The following is a 12,341-nucleotide window of genomic DNA, read 5'->3' as shown; positions in this document are numbered from 1 at the left end:
GTCATTACATTCTGAAAGGCCAAACTGGTTCTCTCCCAATTTGCATTACTCCTTGCACCAACATCCCACATTTTAGAAGGCTTAAAAAGGCTAAAGCCGGATTTGGACCGAGGTGAGGCACCTCAACCAACTTAGTACATCTTTCATCAAATAATGTTTAGCAAAATCATTAGTAGAATCCTCAGAGGAATCGTAATCATACCAAATCGCTTTATTATCCTCCCTTTCATTGTTATTGTCAATCCCCTCTCCTTCTTCATCCATCAACTATAATACTTTTTTCCTTTATTTATATAATGATTATCTAAGATCTCACCAATTATTACAACTTTATTTCTTATTCTCAATTTTTTGTTCTCTTCAATTAAAGAATTAATTGATAGCCACCTAAGCTCTTACTTCGTAAGAGGCTAAACTTTAGACTTGGACCCAAAAACCTCTTATAAGATATTTACAAAAAGCCCATAATGGAGCCTAAACCGATTAAAACCCTTTGAATATTTGAGGCTTAAGCCTCAATAGCCTCAAGGCTATAGCTCAAGACTAAACTCAATAGAGTGAGGCTTAAGCATCAATCACGCTATATCGAGGCCAGAACATTAAGGCTAATTTGCATAACCCCACCTAGAGGTAAGCATCAAGGTATGAGCCAATCAATCAATGGTGCTTTTGCGTTCAATCAGAATCTCTAGCTCTTTACCATGTTTCTCTCTTAAGGTTACATGGCATCCCAACTTCCCAATCATGTTCCAATGTGCATTACTCAACAGCGCACCAGTCAAAAAATGGTGTTTTTTACTTCTATCAGAAACTATACAGTTCTCAATGGAATCGAGCACCACAGTTTATGTCAGTAGTATTGCTAGCTGCCATAATCGCATAACATGCAGTTTGGCAAGGAAAACACAATCACCAATATATTCTCCCAATAGTCTTGCTTCACATTAACAATAGGAATCCCTGCAGTCTTAACATTCAAAAGAGAGGGAAGAGCATTGACAGTCATCTGTACAAGTACTCAAAACCAGTGAACAGATTTTGAGGGGGGAGACAGTGTTAACAACCAAAGCTTCATAAAAGGAATATGGAGGGGACAAAGTAGCAACATTGATTCTAAAATAGAAGTACATGCATGAATTTCCATTCCATTCAATTACATTTTGCTCAAACCTGAATACCTCTTAGAATAACCTTCCTCACCTTTCACACAGCAGGATCTTCGAGCCTGGCAGTAGACAAATCATTTATGCGAGGATAAGCAGCTTTGTCATCAAGTTGGTTCTGGGCCCAAATCAGCATCTTTAACAAACTGGGAAGTTTTGGATCTGGTTCAATCAAACAGCAAACTTACAACTCTTGGATATTTCCATTGAAAAGAATTAGACTGCGGATATTAACACAGTTGGGACAGCAATAATTAGCAATGTCATTGCCCAATTAACTAGAAACCAGCCAATTATAAAATTTTAAAATAATTTTCTCAAAAAAAAAATTATCTACTGTTGATGTTTTTCCTTATCAATATATTTAAAAATGAAAACCAAACCTGGCAAACTGTGGATAAAAAAAAATGGAAAATTCTAACCAGTAGCAAGCATGTACATGCGAAATGACTCTGAAAAGATGAAATAATCTACCAGACTAGCAACTAAGAACTATAATTCCATATATTGTGACTGCCACGCAGTAAAGAAACTGTTGAGCAGCACATTCAAACTGGGCATCCAATATGCTGTATTTATAGAAGGAAAGAAGACTAACCCTTTTCATGACTCTGGCTTGTAAGGATGGCTGCATTCACCTCGCTTGCTGTCTTCAGGCGTTGTGATATGTCCAGGAGTTCACCAACAGGGCAGTTAGAGAAATCTTCAAATGCCAACAGCGCAACAGTCTTTTCCAACTCTTCTAAAAAGCTTTGCTGCAAAAACCTCCAATTTGCTTAGCCCCAGGTATGAGCATCATGGCAATGCAAAGAGAACAGATTCAATACTAAAACATAGGAGCAAGAGCCTTCCAATAAAAGCAATACTAGCCTTCAAATTTGGCATAACATTCAACTTTTATTAACAAGTAAATGAACAATGCAGTGAACAAAAATCATTTGTTTTAGGGTGAAACAAGGCTTCCATAACAACACTATTATATCCAAAGATAAGCAGCCAAAATAGTGTTACAAGAAGCTGAGAATTACATTTTCTTCTCCCCTTGGTGCGAGCTCCTCCTGAGCAAACTCCAGAGCCTCATCTACTTTTCCATTCCGAATCAGTTCTATCAACCTTTGCTGTTGGAGATGGAAAAATAGTTGGGGATTTGTATCTAATATCTGCATAAAGAAAACCAAAAAGGATAAATTTTGTGGCTCACGACATGTCCAAAGTTATAGGAACCATAACAGCAAATATGAATTTTGTGTGATTCTCAAACATCAAAGCATGTTCTTGTTACTAGTTAGTACTATACTAGATAGCAAGGGTAACTCCAAGGTTCCACTTTAGAATGTAACTCTGGCTTGCAACTTTAGAAAATGAAAACAAGAATTATATTAAAAAAGAAATAAAAGAAAGAGCACCATGTTTGACTTAACTATAAAGCAGCCATAGATATAAAAGAAAATGGCTAAAAGGTGGTATTGACTTCTTGAAAATGCTGGATGTATTTTCAACCTTTAGGAAGTTCTTGCTTACAAATTCTCATGACAGGTGAGAATTTATGTGCAGGATCTTAAAATTTCTGGTTCTTGAGTTATATAATGAGGTGAAAACAATAAAAGACGGCTGAAAAAGAAGAAAGGAAATCTTTGGCAATCACACAAGGTTTATACTTAGGGTTTTCTAAGCAATCTCACGCCTAAGAGAAAGCAGAATAAATGCTGAAATTCTTTATTAAAATTCTGATTCTTTACTTTGAAAGACTAGAAAGGTATATATGACTCTTATCACTCTTTCCTAATAGGATAACTTTCCAAATTCCTTGTTTTTTAATGCAAGAATAAAAAAGATATAGAAAATGAATATCATTTAGAAACTAAAAGAAATAAAAACTTTTCTAATATACCAAGAAAACTAAGAAACAGAAATTTGACAAAGAGTCAACCACCAACTAAACTAGAAACTTAACAAATTAAAATAAGAACAAACTAAAGCAAAAACTTGACAAAATAAAGAGAAACTAGATCATCATCAGAATTGCCAATTAAGACTTGACCATCAAAGCTGGTTCCTCTTCTCTTGCAAGTTTTCAAAGGATATTTCCAGTGTTATTCCCCACCAACTTTTAGTGCATAGATGGCGGAACTGTGTCTCCGTAATCTACTTGAAGTATGCTTAAGCTGAACTTTGAGAACAAGCTCAACATACTTTTTTTTTGTTTTTCCTTTTATTTTCTCTAGATACATAAAGTAATTTTTCATACGTACAAATCAACTCTCAATTGCCAAAAAATAGCAATATAGATCCTAAATAGAAGCTAAGGAGGGACATTAGTAGCATACAGTATCTGACAGACTAACCTTTGCGTTACATGCGGACAAGCTCTTTTCCATTTCACCTACACCATTTCACTTCAATTTTCATGATACCAGTAATTTAATTAAGAGAAGAAAAGATAGGGACAGAAAAATGTCCCTACGGCTACTAAATTATTCTTTATAATACAATAAATGGCCCAAGGAAATGAAAAGAACCTAATATTTCCCCAAATATTCTAGAATGAAGCAAATTTATAAGGCCATTAAGGTCAATTCAGAAAGTACTCCGGAAAACAAAACTTCTAGAACTTTATTATGTCATACAAGCAACCATCTAAGGTTGGCCACTTCAAATGTTAACTTCTACATGACCTTATTAACCAAAAGATATGAAGTCCAGACCCTCAGTTTCAAGTCAAATAGGCATATTCTTCATGCCACTTCCAATAAACCACCCACCCACAACAATAAAAAAAATAACAAATAAATAAATAAATGTAATGGTCAGATAAAGGAATGTTAGTAATATAAAACCTCATTGAAACATGCTTGACTGATGCAATAATGTAAAGGATGAAGCAATCATATTTAACATTTCACATTCAAAACTATCAATACAAAAATACTCCCTTGTGAAGATGATCATAGATCAACATACCTCAGGATTCAAATCATTTACTTTCTCAATTGCATCCTCAACATTCCCACACTGTACTGCCTTCTTAACAGCCATGCGATCTGTTATTGTTGCAAGATCTATGTCTGCTATTTATCAATAAGGATAAGCTTTACAGCTAAAAATCGAATGTTGCCAAGACACCAATATTAGGCATCAAGAAAAGTAATAGGGCATCAAAAACCACAAAAGGATACGTTCTGTTCCAGATTCCATTCGGAACTTTTCTGCAGCATCAACATAACCCTCAGTGACAAGAAAATTCATCACTAGTTTGTTCATATCTTCTTTCCTAATCTTTACATCATTGAGCTTTCTCTCCCACTCCTCTCTCGTGATCACTTTCTTTGATGAAGCCTGGAAACATTTTTTTTTTAATGGGCAAACAAAATATTATTTAGACTGGAATCAAAGAAATTTAGACACCACCACAAAGCATGCCAATTCACTTTCATGCCATATTTGGACACCTATTGAATTGCATCATGTGTCTTTTATATAAAATTCACCATACAAATCAATCATCATGAAATATTTCATTACAAGAAATGTCATCCCAGTGACAGCACAAAATTCAAAGGCTGTTTTTTGAAAACTCCTAAAACCCTATCTTTTTATGCATTGGTCCCATTGAACACAATAGGTTTGCTCCTTAAAGATCCATGGAAAACATAAGATGGAGCCACTCAGTTCCATGGGATTTTTTTTTCTTCTTGATGGGCAAATGATAAAATTTTATAAATAAACACAAAAAAACTAGCGCTTCAAAGTAAATATGATGTATACAATGAGCACCAAAATGCACATCCAAACAGAGAGGATACAAAAAACAATACCCCTCTCATAGCGAGAGCCCAACCAATCATCAAAATTGATTAAAGGCATAGTACCTACATCTATTAACAATTTCATCCACAAGAAAAGATTTCTAATAAAAGAACTTTTCAGAGCATAATCTGAGTGCTCCTCATAATCAAAAGACCTTCAGTTCCTTTCTTTTTATATTGTCCAAAAAATGCACAAGAGAGTTGCTCTTTAAACCTTCTAATTTCTTTTGCCCACAAAGGATCCATGTCACCCTAAAAGAGTTTCTCGCTAACAAGATTGCACTCAATAAACACAAAACAGAGCAAATGACCACTCACTTTTTCCACAAAACCTTCGCCTCAGTGCAACGAAGGAGGATATGATCAATGGATTCTTCTTCAACTTTACAAAGATAACATCTATTAGCCAATGACCACTCTCTCCTTTCAAGCTTGTTCGGCATCAACACCTTTCCACAACTCACTTCCCATGAGAAAAAACTAGCTTTGTACCCATGCCCAAGGCTGCATATAAAGACTTAATAGACAACTTATCCTTCCTTGAATCCATCCACAACACCTTGTCCTCTACACTATTCATTGACATTCCTTGCAACCTAGAAAGGAAAGCCTCTACATTGTCCAACTCCCAATCATTCAAGTGTTTAGAAAAACAAAACCCCACTCCCCTATCTAGTTCCATAAATCCACCACCCAAGCATCCTTTGATATGATTAAGGCATACAAACATGGGAAAGATATACACAAAGGCTCATCCTCACACCACCTATCCTTCTAAAACTTCACTCTTTTTCCATTCCCACAAAAAAGGATGTTCGACTATAAAAGGTGTTCAAATCTCTTTACCCCATATGAAATCCCTTTGAATATTCTCAACTCTCAATCTAATTTTCCTCAAAATACTAAACAAGGACATAAAGTATATGAGCAGACCGGATAATCTGCTCTTGATCAACATAAGCCTTCCTCCTTTGGATATATATATATTGTCTTTTTCACTTTGACAACCTTTTGCGAAACTGCTCTTCCACCCCACCCAAACGGCCACTGATCTAAAAGATGCACCCAGATGGACACCCATGCATCCTCTTCATTCTCCACCATTCCAATCGGAATCAGCTCACTCTTTTCTAAGTTAACTTTCAGCCCTGGAATAGCTTATAACCACATGAGCAAGCAGCCTAGATGGACCATTTGATAACAGTAAGCCTCACAAAAGATAAAGAGTATCATCTGCAAACAAAAAATGAGACACCTCCAAACCCGCCACCTCTCCCCCTCACCTTAAGTCCCAAAAAATAACACCCTTCCCTGGCTCTCTAAAGAAGACAACTGATCAGTTCCATGGGATACCAAATCGTCATAACATCAATTAATAACTTAATACCGTCTTTTCATACCCAACTGTCATGACATCAACTCATTAAAAAGCAAAATCTATCTCTAGATAACATCTTCATTTCTTTATACATTAGATTGGATCTTTTCATTCAGCTACATCCTCTCTGTTTAATGAGACAGTAGCAATTGCATAAATACAAAGCATGGTGCTGCCCATACAGAAAATTTTGGAGTTGAAATATGATGGCTACCCTAAACCATAAATAACCAATCAAGCCGAAAACTAGAACCAGGACTGGGGTCAGTTACCATGGATACAATCTCTTCAAGCTCACGAATAACAATACAGAATAATGACATCACAACATGGCCTCCAAACCCATCAAAACAGCTAAAATCCCCTGCAAAACCCAAATAAACACCAAATCCAATCAGCAAAACTACAATTTGAGTTCAACAAATTAAAAAGAAAAAAAAACACTAAAATGAAAATTGAAATAAGCATGGCATTCAAAAGATCTCTTCCTTTTTTATCTCTTCCTTTTTCCCTTCGCATTAACCCCATATCAGTTTGCAGAAGTAGATTTCCCTTTGGGCATTTTTTTTGGATTTTGGACTTGAACCTTAATACATTAAAGATTGCAAGTTCTCAATTGTGGAATGTCTATATTATATAAACTACAACAGTGTGGAAAACTTGCCGTTGAAAATTTTTAGCATGTTTTCCAAGAAAATTTCAAAGAAACAGACCTTTTTGTTTGATTCTTCCAACAACTCAACCTTGTTTCTGTTGATTCCTTCCTTTCTAAAAGTTTGTGTATGGCACCAGATTTTTGAAAAATTTTCATCAGGTCTGAGCACAAGCCCAAAGTCCCAGCTCAGGTCCTTTCTGTGGCCCCTCTTTTGCAGTCAGCAATTCCCCATCACCTATAAACAACAAATTTTTGTACTTTTATATAAACTAATGGAATATTTTGTGCCATGAAGTCGGTAAAAAATAAATAAAAAAGAAAGGAAAAAAAAAAACAAAAAAACAAAAATGTGTGTGAACAAAAATAGAGAAAAAACAAAAGAAGTGTGGGAGTGTGAATAGGAAATTATAAAAAGAAAAAGGAAAATTCCAACCCAAAATTCTAGCTTAGTTGTAGTCCAAAATGAAATTCAAGAATTCAAATTTTTCAGCAATAGCATTTAAAAATTAAAGCATTCAAAAAGAAAACCTATGTTTGGTTTCAAAGAAAATAGAGCAATAAAAGAAAACAACGTTTTCATTTTTTATGCTATGTCTGATCTTTTACTTCCAAAACAAAATATAAAATGCAATTAAATATCTAGGTCCCAATCAGTCTGTGTGAATTTTAATTAAACTGGTATTTTTCTGCATCCCCGAATCATCGGTGGTGAAAACTTTACAATTCAAAATTTAATATACTTTTATCATATTTTCTCTGCATCTAAACTAAATCTATTTTTATAGCAGAAAACATTCCCAAACAACAAAGACAGTCAATCTAAAATAAATTTCATTCTCAGCTGTAATCCAAACTTGCAATAGTTCCTCGCCTGTTCAAAAAGAAACCCTAGATTTCAAAACTTCCAAGAATAGCATTCCCAAGTTATAAAGCACTCGAGTAAAATCCGATCCTCTGCTTGGTTACCAAGAAAATGAAGAAAGATAAAAGAAAACCACATTTTGACTCCTATGTCGGCTCTCCCACTTTCTTGGTTGCCAGTCCCAAACAAAGAACTAAAGAAACAAAAGAATCAAATCAACTAAGCCAGAGCGTCATACGAGTTCTAGATAAAGTGTTATCTTCTCTCTTCTGGAGCCCCAGATTGTGGGGGAAAAAAATTACAATTCAATCTTTCTATTTTTTTTTTCATTTTCTCATTATTTTCTCGGCATCCAGAGTTTTTTTATCTAACCTAGAAGTATTTCCTCAACATCCAAGGGATTGTATCTCGCCTGGAAGTAGATTGTTTGAATTGGGAATAGAGATCGAAGCAGTACCTTGAACTCGGAGATGAATCGGAACTCAGCGATGTAACGAAACTCAGCGTTCGGACCGAAATTAATGAATGCTTTGTGCAGATGGAGCTCCGGGCTTCTTATACTGCAACCGAAAGCCCCAAAGCGATGTACACCGTAAGTTTCGCATTGGACAGCTGACAATGGGCTGATCCTGAGCCGGCCCAATTTAATCAATTATTTCTTTGAACCATTCGGTTGTAATGGGCTGATTTCAAATCTCGTAGTAACACGGAGTATCCATTGGATTTGAAGATTTTTAATCCATGATCAATTTAATCGGGGTTTAAGCCAGTTTTGGATTTTCAATTCATGATAAATTTAATCATATTTAAATCAATTTTGAGTTTCACAATTTGATAAATAAGAAGTCATCGATAAGCTACTAAACATTATGAATATTTTTGCATTCGGATAACGATTTCACTCATCTCATCGATATTATTAAAACTCGAGCAATTTCTTGAAAACTCGTCTTGAATTAGCCCCCACCGGATCGTATTTTTCTTGAAATGAAAGAAAAGATAGGCAATCTATCCTTATAGAACTATCACCCTACTAAAAAAATCTTATTTATATAGTTTATATATTTTTGTTAATGTTTCAATACTATTAAATATTAAATCTACTTATTTTTATATGATTAAAACATTTATAATATTGATTGTTATATAGTTTATTATTTTTATTTAGAACGTAATAATTCGAAAATAGTAATTTAATATATTTCCAATATCCTAAAATTTGAGCTATATAATATGTTCTTAAGATAAAAGTTGTGTGAAATTTTTAAAAATTAATTTGTTTTTATTTTATATGAACATTTTTGTTTGATATGAAAATTTTAATTTTTTTTCCTATGTCATGGGATTCTTTGCTTTTAACTATTTCTTGAAGGGGTCCAATGTCGACACTTACGTGAAAACTTGTATATGTTTTGTTTGACTTTACTTTTGACATCTTTTTACTATTCTAGTAATGAAAATTATATTTGAATTTATTAAATTTAACTTTGCATTTATCTTATTTACCCATCAACTCAAAAATAATAATTTTACCTGTGCATTAGCCTCCAATCTCTCCACTTAATTATTCTCAACCATAATTTAAGCAAAAAAAAAATCATTTTTTTTTAAGTTCAATTGATAACATAACTGAATTTTAACACATTTATAACCAATTCTAATTATTTTTATATATTTTGCTTGAATAATATGATTTTCTTATAGGGCCTTATTCGTTGTATAATTTTTCATGAAAAGCCTTTTATAAAAAGTTGAAAAATAATTATGCAAAATTAAGAAATGATTTAGAAGTAAAAAAAAATTATGAAAAATACTATATAAATGAGAAGAAAAATATTATTTGACATCCATGCATGGAAAAGTCTGAATCTAGAAGTTCGAGCAATTAAAAAAATAAAAAGACCAAACATAATATATATATATATATAGGCAAGACGGAGTTCGATTGTTTGACAAATAAAGTGTTCAAAAAAACAAGCTCAAGAGTATGTAGAGGTATATATTTGTAAGCTTACAATTCCAAATATTTGAAGTATGTATGAAAATACTATGCCAAATATTTATATTGGTTACAAAATGAACATAGCTCTTTTTCACTTGGTCTAAGATCATTTTTAATTATAACGTTTATTTTTAGTAAATAGCATAAAGAGAAAATGTATTGATTAATATGATTAATAATTTTATCATATATAAAAGATTCATATAGAATTACTCCTTCTAATCTCGTTGGTTTTTAATTTAACTCTTTCAACAAATATTATAAGAAGACCATGTCTAAAATTATCATTTCTTGTAAGTTTGATTACTACCATAAAAATCTTACTAGTAAAAACATCTAAATCTTCCATTTTCTTGTAGCCTAAACTTAAAATGTTTTCTAATTTTCTTGCTTGACACAATGGTTCACCTAAAAAAATGCATAAATTAAACATATTGAAATTGATTTTTTTATTTACGACATCCTGAATATTATGTATAATTTCCAGTTATTGAGTAAGTTATCTTTTATTTTCATATTAAATATCTGGAGTAATTAGTTTATGATAATAATTCAAGTTATGTTTAGTTGATGGGATATAATATCGGATAGAAAAAAAAATAATAATATTGATCATACCTTATATTTGATATGTAATTTAATAAGATAAGTTATTTTACCAATCCCGTTATAGTTTTAACCAAACATAAAATATGATAACCATTGAGATGTATTATTCACCGTAATTTTTATATCAATTATACATTTGATATGTAAATAAATTAAAATATAAGATCTACATATCCCATGTAAATGTCACGTGTAAAATATATATAAAAAATATGATGATAATATATTCCACCACTTACTATATATCTATTTAAACATATAATAAGAATAGTGATAAAATAACTTATCTTATTGCATTACTAATCGAACATGAGATAAAACGTATTGTTTATTTATTTTTTATCCTATCTCGTGTAATATCTAACAAACTAAATATAACCTAAAGTGATATTTTATTAACTATATATAACATAAGATGAGATAAGAAAGGAGATATCATATCCTATTAGATGTTTGACTAATCACAATAGGATCAATAGGGAGATATATTATATTTATATATTATTTTTTCTTTTTTCTATATATATCCCATTTATCCAGGAGGTCTTAACCTAAAGTGGGTATACATATCTCATTATAACAAATTTTTTATTTGTTATATTACTTAAAATAATTTTTTTATTATAAAATTAAATTCAGGTTAAAAAAAACTAAAAAATAATATCTATAAAATATATAATAAAATAATGTCGTATTGTTATATATATATATATATATGTGTGTGTGTGTTATTTGTGTATATTCAACAATATAAAAAATTTATTTATAAAATTTAAATATTTTAATTATGAATATTGTTAAACGTAAGATAAATTTTATTTTTTTTTAAATAAAAATATTATAATTTTTGTATTTTAAACATTGAAAAATAAGCTATATTTAATTTTTTTTTATTGGTACTACAAATTAAATATAAATATAACATAACACATTTTATTGGATATGTTACTCTAAGATATGATACCCATTTAATTTAATATTAAATTATATCACATCTTGTATATCTTTTATCAAATAAGATATCTCAAAATATACATATCATATTTTTTTCTATCCCGTCAATCAAATGTAATCTAAATGTATTTAGCCTAAACATCAAAGTGATTAATGAAATTAACACTCTCAATTATTTTTAATTGTGAATCTAATTTATTTTAATTTTTCATCATTTTATTTAAAAGTGGATTACTTGATGCATTTTTTAATTTTATATTTGATTTGGGGATAGTATTGAATAAATTAATTTTTTATATTTTAATATTATGTTAAAAATTTAGAAGAAACAGAAGAAGAAGTATTTTTTATTTTTATTTCTAAAATATAAAAACTTTAATTTAAAAAAAGTATTAAAAAATTTACTTATATTTGACCGTTATACAATAAGTTGGATTACCGCTGACATCATATAATGTTCCAACTCTAAAAGTTGTACGATTCATACGATAGGGCAGGTCGGCTAAATCGCGTCGAGGCGTCAGTATCAACCCTTCTAATTCATTACTGAAAAACGACCATCAATCTTCTTCTTCCTTGCAAGTACTCACCAATAAAAGCATCCATGTCTAGAAATTTTGAAAATTTTCACGCTTCCCGATTGCGCGTGTGAAGCGTGTTTCCAGCGGGAAAATACAAGTAAAATACTCGCTTATTTCCTCTGCTACTCTCAGTCGGTTAATAAAATACTAAGCTATATATGGCATGAGGGAATATGTTTTTAATGATAGTCAATGACTTGGCAGTTGGCACACATTGGACTAATTTCACATTTCACACGGGAACAGAAATGTTGAGTCCACGTCAATCCTCTTGTCCCCTGGATTGCAAGAGAATTTTTCATATTTTTTGGTATTATTTAATTCTTTTTAA

General features: G+C 31.7%; 1 protein-coding gene across 2 annotated transcripts; it reads right to left on the bottom strand.

Moving 5' to 3' along the window:
- Positions 1-918: 918 nt before the first annotated feature.
- Positions 919-8,419, bottom strand: LOC117923929 (protein GID8 homolog). 2 transcript variants are annotated; one of them, XM_034842426.1, is made up of 8 exons: positions 8,322-8,419; positions 7,061-7,237; positions 6,620-6,711; positions 4,340-4,499; positions 4,125-4,231; positions 2,192-2,323; positions 1,762-1,918; positions 919-1,325 (listed from the first exon to the last, which is right to left on the bottom strand). In XM_034842426.1, exons 3-8 carry the CDS (start codon positions 6,668-6,670, stop codon positions 1,204-1,206), a joined length of 729 nt encoding a protein of 242 aa, XP_034698317.1. In that variant the 5' UTR covers positions 6,671-6,711; positions 7,061-7,237; positions 8,322-8,419; the 3' UTR covers positions 919-1,203. The 2 variants fall into 2 exon arrangements, with proteins under 2 accessions (XP_034698317.1, XP_034698318.1); XM_034842427.1 differs by lacking the exon at positions 7,061-7,237 and having other exon boundaries at positions 8,322-8,376.
- Between the last annotated feature and the right edge of the window lie 3,922 nt (positions 8,420-12,341).

This window comes from Vitis riparia, chromosome 10 (genome assembly GCF_004353265.1).
Source record: "Vitis riparia cultivar Riparia Gloire de Montpellier isolate 1030 chromosome 10, EGFV_Vit.rip_1.0, whole genome shotgun sequence".
In the NCBI taxonomy this organism is placed as follows: domain Eukaryota; kingdom Viridiplantae; phylum Streptophyta; class Magnoliopsida; order Vitales; family Vitaceae; genus Vitis; species Vitis riparia.
This window is presented reverse-complemented; position numbering and strand designations above follow the sequence as displayed.

Coding starts and splice junctions, on each gene's coding strand:
- LOC117923929 (XM_034842426.1), bottom strand. CDS start 6,670: ATGTCATTATTCTGTATTGTTATTCGTGAGCTTGAAGAGATTGTATCC. Junction 4,232..4,339: donor AATGGAATCTGGAACAGAAC/GTATCCTTTTGT, acceptor ATTGATAAATAG/CAGACATAGATCTTGCAACA. Junction 1,919..2,191: donor CACCAAGGGGAGAAGAAAAT/GTAATTCTCAGC, acceptor AGGTTTTTGCAG/CAAAGCTTTTTAGAAGAGTT.